Consider the following 20766-nt stretch of genomic DNA (forward strand, 5'->3'; position numbering starts at 1 on the left):
AAAGGTATTTTGGAAAAAAAACAAAAAACCCACTGCCTTAGCTGAGTACAGGGTGAGTCATAGGGGATGAGTGGGATGCAGGGGGCCAGATCCTGCCCAGAGCTGAGCAGGGAGCACTGCTGGAGGCACAGGGGAGGGGAAGAGCAGAGGGACTATCTCACAGCTCCCAGTGCTTGGCCAGGATCTGGAGAAAGCCCTTCATTGAGCCACCAGGATCTCCGGGATGATGAGGGAGGTCTGGCCACACCAGGGTCTCTCCCTTGGTCTCTCTCCAACCCAAGTTCAAGGGCTAGAAAGAGGAAAGAAGGGATAGATGATGCAGGAGGACAGTTACTTTCATCCAGAATAAGGCAGGGCAAGGAATTAGTTCCCATGTGCAGACACCAGCCATGGCTGCACCTGGAAGCATTCAAACCCTGCGTGCACCCCCACCCAAGGTGGGAATAAGTGTCCCAAAGCCCTGGAGCCCCCATGAGAGGGAGAGGAACAAAGCTCCATGAGCATGAGGCTCGAAGGAAAGCTCCAAGGCCAAGCAGGGGCTCTGCAGGAGCCTGGCACTGGCACAGAGCACAGGGAATGCAGGGAATCCCTCGGATCTTTGCTCCTGCAGGCCACGTCTTGCTCTGCGTTTGAGCAAATCTCCTTGTGCTGCTCCAGGTTCAGTTCCTGCCCCGGCAGCCCCAGCTCTCCAGCCCCTCAGAGGCTGCAGGGCACAGCTGGGCCCCGCTGCCATCTCCTTGCAGAGAAGGAATTGGGTCCTGCTCAGCCCGTTTCAAGCAGGGGATGGATCACCCTTATCAGGCTGGCAGGTGCAGTTGCACAGACACACACAATTCAAGTGTATTTAATACTTACATAAAAAAAGGGGACAATATTTAAGGGTATAAAAAAGTCGGTAGGAAAAGTGGCACAGACTAGTGTCTAGACAGCCAGGGAGCAGTCTGGGTCAGGTGAGGAGAGACTCCACCTTCATCTTCTTTGCAGTTGTCGGCCCTGTGTCTGGGCTGGGACACTCCTGCTTCAGACTGTCACGGCGCTCTGCGAGCATGGTCCCAAGGTCAGGGCGCACCCCGGCCGTGCCGTTGCACTGGGAGATGGGCTCCTCTTTGAGCGACCCCCGAGCCCCAGGGTTGAATTTGAAGAGCTGTTCAGGCTTGATGAGCTCAGCACTCTCCACCACCACCGGCCCCGTCCACTCTGGCACCTCCAGCCCCAGGTGCTTCATCAGCTTTGTCATGACATCGTCAACGTAGGCGTGGATGCGCAGGTCAGCCTGTCTGTCCTGGGGCAAGCAAGGACAAGAGTGGCGTTAGGGGACAAATGTCTGCTCCTGGAGAGCACCTGGGGACACCAAGTCCAGGGCTCCCGTCCCTGAGATATCATCCCTGGAGGAACATGAACCGAGACCCCGACACCACGGGACTGTCTGGCACCACTCCCCAGCTACGCTGCAGGCAGACAGGGCTTTAAACATAGTCCAGAAGAGAGGACACCAGCACAGAGCTGGGCAAGTGGGCCCAGGTCAGAGTCAGATAGGGATGAGGGATACAGAGGATACCCCAAGCTTTGGGGCTGGTTTTTACTCCACTCTTAAAATTTACCTTCCATTTCTAGGTGTTTAAGCAGAGTTGCAGGTTTAATCCCTGCAACTACAGAAGTTCAGCCCATTCGCTTGCTAAGTAAGGTCCCTCTCCTCTGGCTGGTTGCTCTGGTGGGGATGAGGTGCAAGGACCAGCCCGCACTGGGGTTGAAGCAAGTAACACAAGCGGAAAGGGGCAGAACAGAGCAAACCGCTGCAAGCACAGCGGGCCAGCCAGGATGCCCTCACTCACGTGCTTGGTCGCCTGTAGGTTGACTATGACCAGCTTCCCTCCTCTCTTCTTCGTGATCAGCGGGAGGTTGCCACTAGGTTTGATCTGCAGAGAGGTCCCCAGCGTGATGGAGAGATCAGCTTTCCTGCAAGGAGGAGACAAAATATGCAGGGCAGAGAAAAAAACATGGCTGTTTCCAGGCTGTTTCTCTCACCCTGCCCTAGCCTGGACCCTACAAGCTTCCCAGCCAGTAAAGCAAAGCCATGGCCAGAATTTGCAGCAGTTTTTCTGGGGTACAGCCCCAAGCTGCTCTCTGCCAGAGCTGTGAGGCACAAAACACGCCAAACAAAGCCAGGTAGGGGCAGCATGAGGGCCGCTGCAGTCCTGGTGGAGGGCAGGGAGCATGGGCAGCCTTCCAGGAGCATCTGCAAGCCGCAAGCGTCAGCAGCCACTCCTGTGCTGCCACAATGGTCGGAAGGGCCCAAACACAGTACCTGCAGGCTTCATCTGCCAGCATGAGGTCGCGGTCAGGCAGGGAATCTTCCCAGTCCAAAATGGTGTCTCTTAACTTCCCTCTAGAAAACACATGGACCACAGTTACCCCTGCCAGGTGGGAACAGGCAGCAGAGCTGCTCTGGGAGAAATGGGACAGCTCTGGCAGCCCAGACCCTCATTGCACCCTCCTTGGCCCAGCACTGCAGAGGGACAAGAGCAAGCTAGCCCAGCCAGAGGTCCTGGCAGTAATGACCCCACAGATGAGGGAAATACAGAATTTGCCTGAAAGAGGCATTTTGTGGCTGGTGCCATAATGCCACCAAAAGTCACCAAATCCCCAGCTGTTCTGCTGGCCCAGCTCAGAGCTGGGGTGTGTCTTTAACTCTCCAACATCAGAGGTGGGTCAGCACAGCTCTGCCTCATGGCCTGTGTCCCTGGCTCTGCCGCACTGACACTGCAGCCAGCCTGGATGCAGAGAGAGAGGGAAAACCAGCTGGGCTGGGCCCCCATCCCAATCAGCCTGGGTGCAGAAGCATGCGAGCGGCATGCAGAGTGGGTCTAGATGCCAGATCACACTAGGACACCGCCAGCTTTGGAGCAGCAGAGCTGGAAACACTATCTGTTTCCCTACTGAAGGCAAGTGACAGCAGGGCAGAGCAGTGGTCGTATCCTGCTGCAGGGGAAGGGGTGTCTAAGGCTGTAATCCTACAGCAGAGCATTCTCCGGCACAGGGACATGCTCAGGTATCAACAAGGGAAGATGCCCAAGAGGAAGCTGTGTGGCTAGCAGCTGGGACTACTCAGAGACTCGGGCACTGGCCTCCTACCTGGGCCTTTGAGGATCTCCCCTACAGCTGCTGCTTATTCACCTGAACTGGAGGGACTGTGGGACCAACCCTGCAAAGTGAAGTCCGAGCACCAGAATCACTTGCTCCTCCCTGCCCGGGTGCTCAGCCTGCAGTCAGGCACTGTAGGGCCCAGCAGGCCACCAGGGCACATCCCCAGGGGAGCCCCTGGCCAGCAGCCCCCCTCACGGAGCCACCCCAGTGGAGACATACCTGCAGGCCCTCAGCCCTCGGGCTTTGGCGACGCTGCACAGCCTGCCCGTCGGCTTCAGCCCCATGCTGCCCACGACCGCATCCCGCACGTACTGCCTGCGCACGCAAGAGAGCCGGTGCCATTTGGGTCAAAGACACAGAGCAGTTTACAGCAGTCACACGCAGAGAGGTGGCACAGCTGTGAAACAGCCTTGCATGGCACAGCTCACACCGAGGACACCCCAGACTAGGGGGAGCAGGGGATGGCTCAGAACCACTAAGAATAACAGTTCGGTCTCTCAGTCCTGTGCCGATTTGGGCCTTCATCTCTACCTATGGCAACTTCCCAGTCAGGGAGCTCTGACCAACAACTCCAGAGCCACAAAGATCTGCTACAAACCAGGATGGAAAATCCAACTTGTAGCAACCTCCTCTTCTCTCTCTATCAGGCACCCTGCTGCAGGCAGCCCTTTTGGCACGTGGGCCTCACCATGACAAGCAGGATTTGAGGAGTGGCTCCCAGACGATGGAGATCTCCTCAAATGCTCATTTCCCTCTACTTGATGGGGTTAAGGATTCAGACAGGACAGACCTGTCAGCGACCCCCTTGCGCTCCACATTAGAGCCCTGCCAGGCAGACATCCCTGTGGCATAGGCAGGGCCTCCAGCCTTCCCCGGGGAGAGCAGTGAAGCCTCCACCCCGGGCTCAGGGCTCACATACTTGCCGCATTTCACGCACTCCTCCACAAACATGTTCCCGTGCAGCTCGGCCAACTTGTCCCTGCAGAAGAAATGGCAGAGGTGAGCCAGGGAAGGGGGGGCCCAGGAGGGGGAAGCTGCCCAAACCCCTCTCCTCTTGGGGTGTGGGGAACACCAGTGTCTGCACCTCGGGGGCCTCCCCAGTTGCCAACTCTGCCGGACTACGATGCCAGGAGATGCAGGGTGGCTGGGACCCAGCACTATGGCCCTGGGACAGTGCCCAGTGTGGGGGCAGCACTGAGGGAAAACACATTACTTTAACCTACCTGCTAGTGGCACCTTCAGATTAGTGTGATTTACCTCCCTCCTCCCCAGATGAAAAACACCTTGTTGTGGCAAAGGCGAGACCCAGAAAATGACTCAGGGCCCAGAAGGCTCTTGGGGAGAGGCCATCTGCACACAGTTTCATTTCCACCACGAGAGGCACTATGCTACAACCACAGTCTGGACCAAGGGGAGGGACAGCATGTCCTGGCTTTTTAATTTTAAATGCTTCCAGCTGCAGCACCAGTTCTAGCCCCTGTTCTGACCCCAGCCTCAAGTCTTGTTCACATCCAGTAATAACCTGAGCTTTTGCTTTCCTTAACATGCAATGTTTTTCTCTCTGTCTTTGCGTGGTTCTAGTCCTTGGCCATTAACTAACTCTATCCACCAACTTAGCAAGAGCAGCTGTCATCCATGAGGGCTGCCAAGCACCCTGGAAAGCACCTTCACTGCTCTCACGAGATCCAACCCTCCCAGCAGAGCCCTTTACTACAGAAAGGACACTGCTTGTTTTAGCTAAAACTTCTCTCATGCTCAGCGCCAGCCTCAAAGTGCTGAAGCTAGCGGAAAACAAGGCTGTGCTTTTCCTGCAAGTCCCAGGATGACTGAGAACCTCCTCCAGGGTGAACGGAGACAGGACTGACTTGATTTCCACAACGCTGAACCACTTTGACCCCATTTCAGCAGCAGTTACTTAAGTACGTGCTTTGCTTGGGCGGAAGAGCTTGTGCTAGACCAGAGTGCAAGCCAGTGGCACTAGGCTGACGGGGGCACAGCTCAGTTCTGGTCTCATGATTATTTCCTATTCTTTATATCATGGTTGTTCAATGTGAAAAGACAAGTGTGGTGTTAGGAGCAGGAAGCAGAACTCAGGGCTAATGAGCAACGAGAAATATCTCCCTGAGGCAGCTCTCTGCTTGGTCAGTGCTGGCTGAAGCCATCTGAGAGATGAATCTTCTCCAAGGTCCCATTCATGCTCCTCATTCTCATCCCAACTCCCCTCATTTCATTTTCTTACTTAAATTTAGCTGCTCTCCCTTTCCTTTCCCTTCCCGGCAGCTCCAAGCAGTTTGGCTCACAAGACAATCACTTGCTGGTCTTAAGTGCTGGAAATGGGTTTTATTGTGGGCTGAAGTTTCTTGAAGGGAGAAGGGTCTGTTGCAGCTAGCGCTAATGGAAAGGCGGGTTCCTCTGAGGACATCTTTGAAATGGCCGCTGTGCAGCTAAATGCACTTCAGTCTCCACCCACGCAGGGAGCAGAGATCTCATACCCTCGGCTCCCGCACGTCGCAGCTCCCAGCAGTGGGAATGCCGCTATGCTGGATCCCTGACCCCACCGCAGCTGGCGAGGAAATCGGAGACCACGGCCGGTAAGTCAGATCAGTTCTAACTGCGGGACTCTCTCCACCCTGCCATCCTCCTGGAGGAGTCTGGCAAATTTACTTAGAGACAAAGTACCTTTTAAGGCTATCTTGGACCCAGGCATGGCTTCATCACCAAGGCAGCACTGCCCTTAATAATTTTCTCTCAAGAAACTCAGTTTAAGCAAATCCTAAAATAGCACAAAATGCAGTGCTCTGGGACAGCTCTAGCAGTGCTGGTAGAACAGGGGGATATAAATCTCTGCGAGCAGCTGGAGCCGTTTCAGATGCTCCTGTCTCCTTTCCTGTGCATTCACCCCCATGTTGATGGGTGCTGCTGCCAGGGAGCAGAGGCAGCGGAGGGGACCGTGTGCCCTGACCCCAGCCCTGAGGCCTGTCCCTGTCCTCTGCCGCCAGGAGCACATGCCCTACGTGAAGCTGATGTTTCCCTCCACAGCAGGACAGGCTATGATCCCCGGGCAGTTGTGTAACACAGCTCGACTGCTCAGTCAGCTACCACAGCTCAGCTGACAGCCGGTAACGTGCTACAGCACTGTCTGCCTGTTCTGCTTGTGAGCACCCTTGATGCCTGGCTGGGTGAACTTCTAAAGAACATCACCTGAGGCTGATTTCATTTCATTACCCTCCAGTTTATTGCCATAACCTCTCTTCTCTGAATTCAAGCTGGTTTACATCCCCTTCCCCGACAAATGCATCCCATTTTCCCCTCCCTGTATCAGTGGGCAGACAGCTTCTAAGCCAGACATTTCTTGGAAGCAAGGCATTCAAGCCCCAGTGTCAAGAGAAAATTAGCTGGCTCATTTTGTTAGGAGCATTGGTAAGTATTTGCATATGTGACCACACTAATCAGGCAGCAAGAACAGCCATGCAGCGGTGGCTGGTGCTGGGACAGGCAGAAGGGACTCAGATGCAGGGTGGGAGAAGCAGTACCGTGGGAATCCCGAACGGACATGAAGGCCGTCCACATTCTGGCTGACCAGGAACTTCAGGATGCCAACTCTCTGCAGCCCCAGCAGCGCCATGTGAGTCTTGGAGGGCCTGGCATTCTCAAAGGTGGTGTCGAATTTGGGGGAGAGCCCCTTCTCCTCCATAGTCCAGACACCATTCGGCCCCCTGTGGCAGAGGGGACAGAAAAGTGATGATCGCAGAATCTAAGAAGATGCTTGTAAATGCATCATGAGCCCTATCAACAGGGTAAGAGCAAGACTCTGCTAAATGAAGGTCACTCGTTACCAGAGATTTCCATCCTTGATGCAAGGAGAACACACGCAGGGTTTCTGCGGGTACAGCTTAATGTCAAACAGCAACTTGCAAGAGGAAAAGGGTAGTTTCTGCTAGGCGGTGACTGGATACAGGACCGGGTCCTGCTGCAGGCAGGACGGGGTGGCAGGGAGCACAGTCCAGACCTTTATGAGAAGTGCAAAGGCCCAGGAGGAGGTGCTACGCCTTCCACCCCTCACCTGCTATTCTGCTCCCCTTCCCACAGTCCTTACCTGAAGTCGGGAATCCCCGAGGAGGTACTGATTCCAGCCCCCGTGTGAAAAACTACATTTGAGGAACTCCTTATCAAGTCTGCCAGTTCACGCACCTTCCTCTCCAGCTCCTCTGGAGGGTCAAAAATCTGAGAAGAAACAAACCACAGTGAGAATGGAGGTGCTATGCACCCCCACAGCAGGCACAGAGACCCAGTAAACCATTCTTTCTTATCCACAAAGAAAACTGTAGGTGGGAAACAAGATTTCACATTGCTTAATGATAAAAGCATTTAACTGGAGAGAAACAGCATTGTATAATCAGTCCCTACACAGCATAAGGGCTTAAAACACCTTATGCAGAAGAGGATGTTTATTGCCCTTGCCAATGGGTACCTGATACCCAGAGAAGCATCTTGGCTCAAGGGCACTGTGGAGCAGTAGGAGGAAGGGAGTGACCCTGGGGCCAGCCCAGATGCACTGATCTCCGGCACTGTTCCCTGGCAGAGCCATGGGCTCCGCAGGCAGGACAGGGCTCAGGGCCACAAGCCATGAGGGAAGAAAAGGGAAGCCACAGAGATGGAAGAGCCAGAGCCGCTGTAGCTGTAGGACCATCCCGCTTTCTAGCATGGGCGATTGTTACGGACACAGAATTTCATTTCCACAAGATGCTCCTCCAGCCTGGTCCCCTGAGGACGTGGGCTGACGAGGACTGGCCCCCGCATATCCCATCCCTGTGCACCAAGGCAGACTCAGGACAGGCCCCTGTGCATCCCCATTCCCCCAAACCTTCTTGAGCACTGCTGTGCCCTGCTGGGGCACAACGTTAGGATCCCCGCAGCGACATCTAGGATGGGCCCCTCAGCAGGCAACAGGCTGCTCTGAAATAGGGGGGACCTCAAGGGGGCACCAGCGCTGGGGTCCCTGCTGGGGGACACAAAGAGGGGATCATAGGACTGGGTTGGGGGTGGGGGCGGACACAAGAGCAGGGCCATGGGACTGGGGGAGCCCCTGCTGAGATGGGGGGGGGCAGAGAGAAAGGCAAATGGGGATCCTGCTGGGGGGGGTAGGTGGGGTGAGGGGCAATCCCTGCTAAGGGACACTAAGGGGGGCCATGGGGCTTGGGGATCCCTGCTGGGGGGGCAAGAAGGGGAGCACGGGGCTGGGCTTGGTGGGGCAAAAAGGGGAGCCACAGGGCTGGGCCTTGGGGGGGGGGGAGCAGACATGAAGGGGAGCCGCGGGGCTGGGCCTGGGCGCAAAGGGGGGTCCGTGGGGCTGGGCCTGGAGGGGAGACACGGAGGGGGGACACAGAGGGGGCCCGTGGGGCTGGAGTAGGGGGGGAGAACGACACGGCTGGGCTAGGGCTCGCTGCTGGGGGACACCGGGGGGGACCCTGGGAGGCTCCACCCGGGGTGGGAAGGAACCGGGGCCCCGGTTGCCGGGGGAAGCCGGCGGGCCGGGCAGGCCCCGCGGCGCCTCGCTCACCTCGGGGAGGCCGCACTTGCCCTTGTCCGAGTACGGCGAGAGCCCGGCCGCGTAATTCACCGCCATGGTCCAGCCCCGCCGCGCCTCCCTGCACCAATAAAGTTTTCATTGTTGTCAATTCTCGCGGAAGGGCGGAAGCGCGCAACGAAGCCGCCGGGCGCAGCGCGCATGCGCGAGGCAGGATGGGCGGGGAAAAGTGAGGGCGTTGCCGCCATATTGGTGCCTGGCAGGGAGGGCACCTGCCCTTCTCTTGCCCTTCCCCTGTTCAGGCCTCTTCCCCCCCTCCCCAGATACAGGCCCTGAGCAGGGGTTGCCAGGCCTGGGCACAGCCCTGCCCCACATTGTGCTGCCCCACATTGTGCTGCCCCACACTGTCCCCAGCCCCCAGGGAGGGATGGGGGGTCCTGGTCCCGCAGGGCTCCAGCTAGCCCCCAGGCCCCTTCCGCCTCCGGCCATGCCACAGTCCTTGCCGCCCTCCTGCCACCGCCTTCACCAGGTGTTTCAGGGGCTGCCCCGTGTCACCCCGTGAGCAATGAGTGGGGTGACTGGGGCCCAGGGGCTGCTGCCCTCAGGGAGGCCCTGAATGGACCTGGGGGGCCCTGCCGGGCCTGCCCTGCTCAGCATGGGGAGGTGTAACCGGAGCCAGCGGTGGCCGTAACACAACTCCCCTGCAGCCGTAACACAACTCCCCCTCGGTGCCTGTTTCCCCCCCCAGCACTGATCAGCCGGCGAGGAAGCATAGGGGCAGCTTGGCCCAGGGCGGCTGCGGGGTGAGGAAGGGTCTGCGGGGAGCAGCGGGCATGGGTGGGACGCAGGGGGCTGGTGGGACCTGGACATGGGCACCCCTGGCACGCGCGGGTCTGGTTTTGGGGGCAGCTGCAGGGGGGAGCTGGTTTTGGGAGGTGATGGCGCATCCCCATGGGGGGAGCGGGGCCTGGGGGACATGCCTGTCCCCATGCAGTGATGGGGACCCTAGCCCTCACTGTGCTGCGGTCTCCCACGTCTAGGCGCAGCGGGCCAGAGAGTTGAGCCGCCATGAAGAGCCTCAAGGCCAAGTTCAAGAAGTCGGACGTGAGTGTGATCCCCGGGGCTGTGGGGGACCTGCTGCGGGCTGCCAGTGGCTGCAAGCGATGCTGAGCCCACGGGCACGGAGGCAGGATGGGGTGCCTGATGGACACCGGGGCACAGAAGGGGAAAAGGGCATTGGGGAGAGGGCGATGGGTCCCAGGTGCTGGCCTGGGGTGCGGGACGCCCGGGAGGGCTGCCAGGTTTCCTGAGCTGGCGATCAGGTTCCCACCTCGGAGACGGCACGTCGATACTCATCAATTATTCAGCGCCGCGCCGCGGGGCCTGGCACGGCAGCACGGGGCACCCGCTGTCCTCTGTGGATGGACCGGGCAGCGGAGACCGTGGTCGTCACCCTGCCAGGGGTGACAGTACCATCCCCGATGCCCACAGAGGTGTTGGGGGGAGGTGGCAATGTTTTAGCTCCTTTTTTTGTGCAAGTTAAAGCCCCGAGTGTGACCTCCCATGGGGTCTGGGGAGCTGCCCTGTTCGGGGATGCTCCATGCCTCAGTTTCCCCACATGCCCAGCTCCCTTGGGCACTGTGTGAGTGGGGAGGACTGAGCAGCCCCAGCGCCCCCCCCAGATTGCTCCTGTCCAGGGGCCCCTCTCTGCAGCTCTGCTCTCCCCCGGCCGGGGTTACCCCCCTTCCCTCCCCAATGCCAACCCTTCCTGGCATGCTGAGGTCACAGCCTATCTCGGCGCTGCCCCCCCTTTGGCTGGGACCAGCATTTTCACCCCGCTTTGTGCAGCACCGAGCACCTGCGGCTGCAGTACCCTGGGACAGATGCTTGGGGACAATAAGCATTTTGGGGATCCCTCCTCAAAGGGGGTCTCCAATCCCTTGGGATACAGCCAGGGGTCCTGTCCCCCCTCCTTGGCCCCAGGACTGTGGGGAGAGGTGGGGTCTGTGCCCCCCAGGGCAGGATGGCGGGTCCTACGTTCTCCTCCTTTGAGGGCAGGGTCTGGGTGACAGCAGGATGCTCCCATCCTTGATTTGGGTGTGCACCACTGCCTCACCCTGGGGGAGATGATTCCCCCCCCCCCAGTCCCTCCCTTTCTAACTGGGACCAGCGCCTGGCAGTGCTCGGTCCTGCTGTGGTCCTCACTCCATCTGCAGGGATGCGGGGATGCCTGGAGCTCTTGCTGATGAGGAGGGAGGGAAGGAGGGAAGGAAGGAGGGACAGAGGGATGGAGGGAGGCGGGTCCCGGCTCCCACTGCGGCAGGACCCGGCCCCCTGCCTGGGCGGTGGTGCTGGAGTGAGCTGGGGTCTGCGACCGCCCCGGCCTGCCCTCACCCAGGCAGGGGGCGAGGGATGCATGGCCGCCCGCCGCCTCCTCCTCGACACCATGAAGCAGATCTGCCTCTGTGCCGCTGCCTCCTTTGCGGTACGTCCCTGCCTCCTGTCCCTGGTCCCCTTCGGTTCCTGTCCTCCGGGGATGGCCGTGTCACCCCCCACTGCACCTGCCCCGGGCCCCCTCCATCCCCGTCCCCGGGACTCAGCTGCGTCCTCTCCGAGCTGCTTTGTCCTTGCACGGCAAGGGTGGGGGGGCATTGCACTCCCAGTTTGCCCAGTAATCCCGGGAGACTGGTTTATTTTCCACCCCAGGACGTTGTCCTTCAGCCCTGCAGGGTCAGGGAGGCTGCAGGGTGACCAGGGTGGGAGCTGTGGTACAGGCCCCATGCTGGGCACTGGGCAGTGGGCTGGCGACGGACAGGATGCGAGCAGCTCTGAAAGGTCACATCCATTTCCTGCCTCCCCTGGCCGCAGCCCAGCTGTGGTGTGAACCTGGGGCTTCCCACACTCGTCCCAGCCCTGTCCTGTCCTGCTGCGGGTCACTCCTCTGGCCCCCATCCAGCCACCATCTTGGGCAGGAGCAGGGGGTGTCCTTGTGTCCCACACAACCCCGGAGCCTGGAGCCATCCCCAGGGACCCGCTGTCGCTGCCCAGCTGTGCACAGTGAGCCAGGGCTGCCTCACTGCCCCACACGTGGCTGGCCTCATCCCCAGTGGACAGCAAAGTGGGGTGGCCATGGGGCTGGGGTCAGGTGCACAGCTGACGGGGAGAGCCTGGGCAGGGTTGGGGCTCAGGCATTCGCGGGTGCTGGCTGTGTTTAGCAGCAGGGTCAGCGGAGTGGCAGGAGCAAGTCCCAGGGCAGGAGTGATGGAGCAGCATCAGGCCATTCCCGAATCCTGGCCAGTCAAAGCCCAGCCTGTCCACAGTGAAACTAGGACATTCCTGGGCTGCAAATCTAGGGGGGCTGAAGGGGATCCCTGTCCCAGTCAGCTAAACCCTCCTTACACAGAGGTCAGATGGCACCTGGCAAAGGGGTTGGTCTGGAGATGGCCACCCCAAGGCATGAGGATGGGGAGGAGAAAGCAGGGATGGGGATGAGGATGGGGACACTAGCCCAGCCCAGCACCCCAGCTGCCTCTGGGGACTGAACGCCCGTCACGGCCCCATCTCGGCTTTGTTGCAGAGCCAGGACTGGACCAAGAATGATGAGAAGCTCCTGCAAGCTGTGGACTACAATGATGCTGGGAGGGTGACATCACTCCTCGTCCGCAAGGGCCTGGTCGCCACCAAATTGGACTCAGAGGGCAAATCTGCGTGAGTGCTGTCTTGTGTCCCCATGTCGCCGTGTCTGCCCCAGCACATGGTGCTGGGCTCTCCTGGTGCCTTGAGCCACCCAGTGATGCTCCCTGGGGCTCGCTGAGGGTTGGGGACATGGGGCTGATGGCCCTGGGCCTCGCTGCAGGTTCCACTTGGCTGCCATGCGGGGGAATGTGGACTGCCTCGAAGCCATGCTGGCCCACGGTGTGGACGCCATGACCAAGGACAGCTCAGGTGAGGGCACAGCCACGTGCGCCCAGCTTCGCCAAACCCTGCGTTTGCCTCCCTGGCTAATGCTGTAGACCACCCGGGAGCCCTGGCACTTCCCAATACTTCCCACCCCACCGGCAGATGCTGAGGTCATGGGGACGGAGCTGAGGACCACACAGGCTGTAAATCAATGCCCTGAGGGGATCTCAGCCACCAACAGGGACCCAAGCACTAGCCCATCCTGTTCCCAGGGGTGCCTTGTCCCTGCTCAGCCCCAGCCCTGCAGGGTGCTGGGCTCTCCTGGTACCCCAAGCCACCCAGCAATCCTCCCCAGGGCTCGCAGGAACACAGGGTTGTGGATGACCACCTGCGTGCCTGTCTGTCTGTCCCCCAACTCGTCCATCTGCCACTGCTCCACCAGTCTGACTCTAATCCATCTCTCTGTCCCTCTCCCCAGGTTACACTGCCCTGCACTTGGCATCCAAGCATGGCCATCCACAATGCGTGAGCAAGCTGCTGCAGGTAACGGGGCCTGGATGCATGGTGCCATGAGGGTGGGAGGGTGCCGTGCCCTGTGCCATGCCCAGCTCAGCTCCTCACTCCAGGGACACAGGCAGGCCCATCCTGCCTCATCCTCCCCACATCCCCAAGGTGGCTGCGCTCCTGTCCCTCCACGGTGGCATTGTTTGGCACAGCGATGCCCGGTTCTGCCCAGCGCTGTGTGGTTTGGTGCTGGTGGTGATGCTCCACCACCACCAAGGAGCCCAGAGCGCCTCACAGTCCTGGCCCCTTGGGTGGTCCAGCTGGCTGTCCTCTGTCCTCCGGTAACCCAGGCCCTCTCCCTCAGGCTTCCTGCCCCGTGGACATGGCTGACAGCAGCGGCCGGACAGCGCTGCACCATGCAGGTGAGTGGGGACAGTGCCAGCACATCCTACTCACGTCCCCATGGGAGGCGGTACTCAGCCTCTGTCCTTCTCCCCAGCTGTCAGCGGCTGCATCTCATGCTCGGAGATCCTCTGCGATTTCAAGGCTCCCTTGAACATCAAGGACAAGGTGAGATCCCTCTGCTCAGCACCTGCTGTTGTATGGGGGTTGAGTCCTCCTGCAGTGATTAAACTCCACTGGGCCAGGGGATGCTGCTGTGCAGAGCAGTCAAGGGCCAGGCTGGGGCTTTCTCTGAAACGCAGCCACTTCTGGGGTGGGACACAGCAGCTAACAGCTGGTGACACCTGGGGTCTTCAGGGTGCTGCTGTGAAAACACACTGTCCTTGCCCAGGACGGCTTCACGCCACTGATCCTTGCTGCCAAGATGAACCACTCGGAACTGTGCCGGTACCTGCTGCACCGTGGAGCAGCCGTGAACAGCCGGGATCTGCAAGGGAGGTGAGTCCCCCTGTGATGGGGATGGGGGACCAATGGAGGGACCAGATCCCTCATCTCTCCTCTCGCCACTCTCTTCAGAACAGCCTTGATGCTGGCCTGTGAAAATGGCAGTGTGGAGACTGTGGAAGTTCTTGTCAACGCGGGTGCCTGGGTGGCCGTGGTGGACTCCACGGGCCATGATGCGGCTCACTACAGCCTGGCCACGGGCAACGCTCTCATCCAGCACTTCCTGCAGGAGGCTGCCCAGCGCCGGTCCTGGGCCAGTGGTAAGGCAGCTGCACCGGCCCAGGTGCTCCCCGTCCTCGGGGGACTGCCCCACGTATGTGTTTTCACCTTGCAGGGTGCTTTGGGGCAGGTACCTCCTGGAGGTCTTGCCCATGGCTGGCAGAGTATGGCCAGCCTGGAGCAGGGCTGAGGGGACACAAGTCCCCTTTCCCCATGTGCTTGGGGTACTTTCACCATGCTGTCACCAGCCGAGGGCTGGGAAGTGGTGCTGGGCCTGGATCTGCCTGTCCCAGTGTCTTAATGCACTTGGACACGCATGTTCGCACATGTGTTTGCAAGCATGGGAGTATAAGCACGCATGTGTGTATCAGGAAATGTGTCTATACACATGTCTGCATGTGCATGCACATGTGCATTTCCCTGTGTCTGTATGTGGGTGCGCATCCCTGCAATTGCATATGTGTACCTCCCCATGTCTGCATGTGCCCCAGGTGTGCACACGCGTGTGCATCCCCATGCGTGCACATACATGCACATGTCCCTGTGAGTGTGCATCCCTGTGTGAGTACCCTCAGCGGTGCCCCTGCACCCACGCCAGGATATGCCTGCTGCGCCCACCCCTGGGAGCCTCTAACCTCCCCGTTTCCCTTTCCTCCCTTTCTGCACCACAGAAGAGGAGTCGGCTGAGCAGACATCCCAGGTAAGGCCCTGCCTGGCCTCTCCTCGGGGCTGGCCTGGCTGCCGGGCCCTAGCGTGGAGAGGATGAGCGCTTGGACGTCCCTGGGGATCTCAGGGGTGGTGATGGGTTAGGAAGGAGAGAGATTGGAGTGGATGTGACATCCCCTCTGCCTTGGTCTCTCTGCAGACATCTTCGCCCAGCCAGTCCACAGGCAGGGAGAAGAGCAGCACCCCAAGGAAGAGGAAAGCCCCCCTGCCACCCCCAGGCACCCTGAGCCAGGTGAGAGATGGGTTCCCTCCAGCATGGCTGGCATAGGGCAGCCGAACCATGGTCCTGGGTTGGCCAGTGACTGGTTGGGGTAACTCCTCTGGGTGCCACACTTTGCCCGCCCCGGGGCTGCGTGAGGTGTCCCTCTCTACGGTGGAGACACTTCCTGACTGGGCTCAGATCCTATGGAGGCTTCATCCTTATCCCTGGGCTGCACCTCAGCAGATGAGTCCCAGCCCCAGGGGGGACCCAGAGCCTCCCTTGCAGAGAGGGGAAACTGAGGCACAAAGCAACAGCAAGGCTGGGTATCACCCCCCGTCCCCTGTGCCCCTGCTGCCTGCAGGGCACTGGGCATCAGCCCGTTTCCACCAACCTCGTGGCTCCAAAACACCCCTCGCCGGTGTGGCGGGGAGCCGTGCACTGCCACTGTGGGCAGGGGCTGGGCCCAGGGTTCTGTGCCCATGTCAGGGAGCGGGAGCCCACTGGAGCCTTTCCTTCTCTCTCTGGTGTTGAAGAGTGCCCCACACACCCCAGAGCACGGCTCACCCTCAGCGGGACGCGGTGCCCAGATGGCCGCCACCAAGCCTGGCCGGGCTCAGCCTGCCCCGGTCCACACGGTGAGAATGGCCGGGAGTGGGGCCGTGGCAGGGAAGGGGCCGGGCCCATGCCCCGGAGCCTGACTGCCGCTCGCCTGCAGGAGGACAGGGATGCCTACGAGGAGATCGTGAGGCTGCGGCAGGAACGGGCACAATTCTTGCAGAAGATCAGGGGCTTGGAGCAACAGGAGAAGCAGAGACGGGAGGTACAGGCAGACATCCCCCCTCACCGTCCATGGGGCTCCCTGGGGCAAAACCTCACTGGCATCACGGGACAGATGCCACCATGTCCTCAGGGATGGAGGGGATGGAGGGGATGGGGACGGCATTTAACCCTCTCCATCGTCTCTCTGTGTCCTGCTAGCGGGCAGAACTGGACGAGGGCTCCATTCGCTCCATGGAGAAGCAGGTGAGCCCAGTGGGCGGTGCCTGGCAAGGAGGTAACGGGTGGCCATGGCTCTCCGAGGGGTCCCTATCCTGGCTGGATTTTGCCAGCATTGGCGTCTGGCACTCCACTGGGGTGCTGGGTCAGTGCAAAGGGGTCCCCACGCCTCTGTTCTCCCCTGCAGATCCAGGAGCTGGAGCAGCGACTGGCAGCACGTGACAATGAGAAGGAACGTCTGGGCAAGGAGGTGGAGGCTCTGCGAAGCCGCTTGTCCTCGCTGGAGGTGGGAGCGGGCAGTGCTGGCAGTGCTGGTGGGCCGGGGAGAGGGCCAGCTGCAGGCCCAGGGGGCTCAGGGTGCTGACGCCCATTGCTCTGTGCCCAGAACGAGAAGGAGAACACGAGCTACGACATCGAGACGCTGCAGGACGAGGAGGGAGAGCTGCTCGAGTTCCCAGGTAGGGCTGTGCTGGCCCCCCGAGTCCCCCGCAAGGGCAGGTGCTCGCTGGGGCTGGGCATCCTTTGGGGAGGAGACATTTCATGGGGAGATCTCCCTGGGGAGGGAGGCTGCTGCCCCGGGATGTGGGGTGGGCACGGCACCACGCGCTCTGTGTCTCCCTCCAGGGGCAGAGCTGCTGCTCTCCAAGAAGACGCTGAGCCCCTCGACTGAGGAGCTGCTGGCCACGCTGCAAGGGCAAGTGCAGTCCCTCACCATGCAGAACAAGGAGCTGAGGGAGAAAATACAGGTAACTCGCCCAGCCCATCTCTCCAGCCATCCCTCCTGCCTCCCCCTTGACCCTTGGGTTGCCTCACTCTCTCCTTGGCAGATCCTGGAGAACTACGAGAGGGATGAGAGCAACCTGGCCACCTCGGGGGACTTTGTGCCCGTCAGCCTCTATGACTCCCTCAAGTGCGAACTGAAGCAGCTGAAGGAGCAGCACGCCGAGGCTCAGGCTGCCTTGAAGGCTCTGGAAGGTGGTCGGCTCAATGGCAAGGCTGTGTCGGCTGAGGCACACGAGCAGCTGAAGGCTGAGTACGAGGGGCAGATCCGCGCCCTGCAGGAAGCCCTGAGGAAAGGCGGCGTCCCTGGGGAGGTGACCCCAGCGAGGGACCAGGCCGCGGGACCAGCAGAGGCGAGCGGCGCAGTTGGAGAGAGAAGCACTGTGGAGCAGCTCACTGAGGAGCTGGCCCAGACCCGGGGCAAGTACGAGGCGGCCCTGGCCGAGGTGCAGATGCTGCGGGAGCAGATGCAGCTGGGCATCCTCTCAGTGGTGGAGCCCATCGAGGGCGCCGGCACTGAGCTGGCAGCGGCAAAGGCCGCACTGCAGCAGGCCCGGGAGGCCCTGGAGGAGCGGGAGCAGCGGGTGAGGGAGCTGCAAAGCCGACTGGAAGCTCGTGAGGCAGCCGGGGGGCCCCGGGCCCGTTCTGAGGCCGAGGAGACCACGGCCTCGCTGGGGGCATCCCTGGAGGAGGCCTCGCGGGAGAAAGCGGCCTTGCTGGAGCGCTGTGGCCGGGCGGAGGCGGCGGCAGAGGCCCTGCGCCGCAGCCTGGAGGCCAAGACGCGGGACTGGCAGGCGGTGGGCGGCCCGGAGCCGGAGGCCGGGGCGCTGGAGCAGCGGCTGGCAGAGCTGACGCGGCAGCACGGCGAGGTGACAGCCCAGCTGGGGCGGCTGCGGGAGGCGCTAGGCCACAAGGAGGCTGAGCTGGATGCCCTGCGGGAGCAGCTGGCTGCCCGACCCGTGGCGCGCCAGGAGCACGAGGAGGCCCTGACACGGCTGAGGCAGGCTCTGGCAGAGGCCGAGGGCCGGGTGGCGCAGGATAAGCATGCCCAAGCCACGGCGGCGCTGCAGGAGCAGGCGCGGGCACTGCAGGAGCGGGCGGCCAGGCTGGAGGCTGAGGCGGAGGCCAAGGGGCGTGAAGCTGCCCGGCTGGAGGCTGAGCTGGTGAGGGCCCGGGAGGCGGCGGTGCCGCGGGGCGAGCACGAGGCAGTGCAGGCCGGGCTGCAGGCCGAGGCGGCAGCGCTGGCGCAGCGCCTGAGCGAGCTGGCGCGGCGGCATGAGAAGACGTGTGAGGAGGTGTTCAGGGTGCAGCGTCAAGCGCTCTTCATGAAGAGTGAGAAGCAGGCAGCCGAGGAGCGCCTGACTGGGGTGCACAAGCAGCTGGAGGAGGCGCGGGCTGAGGCGCGGCGCCTCCAGGACCTCCACAGCCACGTCGAGGACTCGGCCCGGCTGGTCAGGGACAAGGACAGGAAGGTAGGGGATGCACGGGGCCAGTGGGGGATCTGTGAGGCCCCAGGCGGGGGGAATTGCTGGTCAGGGTGCAGCTTGGGTGAACTGAGTTTGCTGGGTCTCAGGAGAAAGCCACACATGCACATGCGTGCATGCCTGCACAGAAAATCATGCACATACACATGCATATGCATGCATGTATGCACATGCATGTATGCGTGCATGCCTCAATGCACATACATGCACACACACACATGCATGCACACACACATGCAAACACACACGTTTAGGTGCACACACTTGCACACACATACATACACAAACATGCTCCCACACATGCACATGCATGTGCATGCATACATGCAAATACATGCATGCAGACACATGCCCTCCCCCCCCTTCCCACGTGCGTGCGCATGCTGCTCTCCTGGCCGTTTCCCTTTTTCCTCTCCAAGTCGAGACCGAAACCCAGAGGGAGGCGGAGGGGTGGGAAACCCCCTGCTCTGCCCCTGTCCTGGCAGGGAGGCAGCAGGCACGGCCATGGGCACCCACCCGGCAACCCCCCATGCAGTGGGGGGATTCCAGGGTGGAGATGGGGCTGGGGGGGGTCCCTGGGCCCCTGTAACCCCTCTGCACTGCCAGATCACTGAGCTCTCCAAAGAGGTCTTCAAGCTGAAGGAGGCCCTGAATGCCCTTCCTGAGCCCCAGGGTGCCCCACAACTGCCCCTCAACACTGCCGTGCTCCAGGCCAGGATCCGGACGCTGGAGGCGCAGCTGGCGGTGGGTATTGTGGAGGGGATGGTGAGGCTGGGGGGCACTGGTGCCTGCGCAGGGGGGCTGGGGGTCCCGTGAGCCCCCGGCCCCGCGCTTGAGCCCGCTTGCTCTTCCTGGCTCGCAGGAGATGGAGACGCGGCACAGCAAGGTTGTCACACTGTACCGGAGCCACCTACTCTACGCAGTGCAAGTGAGTTGGGGCTGCCACCTTGGGGGACTGAGGACATTGCCATGGGGGACTGGGGACACAGCTGCGGGGACCAGGGTACTGGCTGGGGGCACGCCAGGCTGGCACATCAGTGCCCACTTGCATGGGGAGGTAGCAAGGGGTTGGATCCAGGGATTGCCAAGCTGGCTGCGCTCAGACCAGGCTCGGAGAGCCTGCTGTCCCTTCCTCTGTCCCCTGCGATGTCCCCTCTGCCCCCAGGGCCACATGGATGAAGACGTGCAGAGGCTCCTGTGCCAGATCCTGAAGATGCAGCGGCTGCAGGAACAGGGCAGATGAGCTCTGGCCACCTAGCCAGCACCACGGGGGCCAGGGACACAGCCAGCAGCACCGGCCGGGGGCCAGGCCATGCTTTACCCCGGCAGCCACGCCGCCCCTTTGCTTCCCTGTTGCTGGCAGGCGCCTGCCGACCACATGCATCACCCACGCTTACCTGGCCCTGTAGCCGGCACTGGGGTCTGGGACACCGTGGCGATGTCCCCATGGCTCTGTGCACCCCAGCACAGCAGTAATAAAATATTTATACTCACGCCTACAGGGCGGCTCGTCCCTGGGGGTGGAAAAGGACAGGGATGGGGACAACTGGCCATGGGTACTGGGGGCACAGGGGGTGGCTGGGGTGCTGGGGTTTGGACACACCTCTGCTGGTGTCCCCAGGTGTGCTGGCACCCCCAGGAGGGGACTGAGCCAGCCAAGTGGGAAATGGGGCGCCCTTCGTGGGGCGACAGGATGGGAAAGGTTGGAAACCCTCTTGGTCAGAGCCAAAAGTGCGTCCCCACAGGGGGTCCTGCTCCACTGCAGGGCTGCCTGCAGGACTGGGCGGTGGCAGGTCCCCCAGCAGGGACAGCATTTCCTGCGTGAGGAAGTGGGCTGCGGCTGGCCAGGGCTGTGGCTTCCCGAGCCTTGGCGATGACGAAGCCTCCAGCTCCTGGCCCGGATGCCTGGCCATGCTGCGGTGAGCGCCAGGGGGCCCAGGGCACCTGGTGGGGCTGGGGGCATGGGGGAGACCTGGTGGCACTGGGGTTGGGGACGTCCCCATGGTGCCCGGCTGGGGAGCCCCTCATCCTAGACATGGGGAAACTGAGGCACGACCCCTACAGCAGGGATGGTCGCTGGCACTGGGGCTGAGCCAGACCTGTGCTTGGGGTGGGCCATGCCAAGGGCAGCATACGACCTGGCAGTGCTGGGCATGGTCACAGCGGGGAACCCAGCTCAGCTCCCCCCAGGCTGGGATTCAGGGGGTCTCTGGGGACCCCTGTGTGGGGACAGTCCCTCTCCGGCCACCCTGGTAAGGTGGTGGCCATCTGGGTACCACTGGCCCCTTCTCCAGCCCTGTCAGCTGCATCTGAGGCCCGGAATCACCCGAAACCTCAATTCCGGGCACGAGACCGCAGGACGGCTGCAGGCCCCCGCG

General features: G+C 61.3%; 2 protein-coding genes across 4 annotated transcripts; one reads left to right on the top strand and one right to left on the bottom strand.

Moving 5' to 3' along the window:
* Positions 1–828: 828 nt before the first annotated feature.
* On the bottom strand, positions 829–8829 carry SIRT6 (sirtuin 6). 3 transcript variants are annotated; one of them, XM_013951993.2, is made up of 8 exons: positions 8705–8829; positions 7241–7368; positions 6678–6860; positions 4064–4123; positions 3364–3459; positions 2306–2386; positions 1833–1956; positions 829–1282 (listed from the first exon to the last, which is right to left on the bottom strand). In XM_013951993.2, exons 1-8 carry the CDS (start codon positions 8768–8770, stop codon positions 947–949), a joined length of 1074 nt encoding a protein of 357 aa, XP_013807447.1. In that variant the 5' UTR covers positions 8771–8829; the 3' UTR covers positions 829–946. The 3 variants fall into 3 exon arrangements, with proteins under 3 accessions (XP_013807447.1, XP_013807449.1, XP_067168958.1); XM_013951995.2 differs by lacking the exon at positions 3364–3459; XM_067312857.1 differs by lacking the exons at positions 3364–3459; positions 4064–4123.
* Positions 8830–9739: 910 nt separating this feature from the next.
* Positions 9740–19829, top strand: ANKRD24 (ankyrin repeat domain 24). The gene is made up of 19 exons (XM_067312758.1): positions 9740–9775; positions 12249–12379; positions 12528–12616; positions 13050–13114; positions 13440–13497; positions 13575–13645; positions 13869–13975; positions 14054–14241; positions 14872–14900; positions 15066–15158; positions 15844–15948; positions 16107–16151; positions 16312–16410; positions 16510–16582; positions 16749–16870; positions 16952–18376; positions 18995–19132; positions 19251–19316; positions 19554–19829. The coding sequence occupies exons 1-19, from the start codon at positions 9740–9742 to the stop codon at positions 19629–19631; spliced, it is 3018 nt and encodes a 1005-aa protein (XP_067168859.1). The 3' UTR covers positions 19632–19829.
* The last annotated feature ends 937 nt before the right edge of the window (positions 19830–20766 follow it).

Source organism: Apteryx mantelli, chromosome 30, assembly GCF_036417845.1.
Source record: "Apteryx mantelli isolate bAptMan1 chromosome 30, bAptMan1.hap1, whole genome shotgun sequence".
Classification (NCBI taxonomy): Eukaryota; Metazoa; Chordata; class Aves; order Apterygiformes; family Apterygidae; genus Apteryx; species Apteryx mantelli.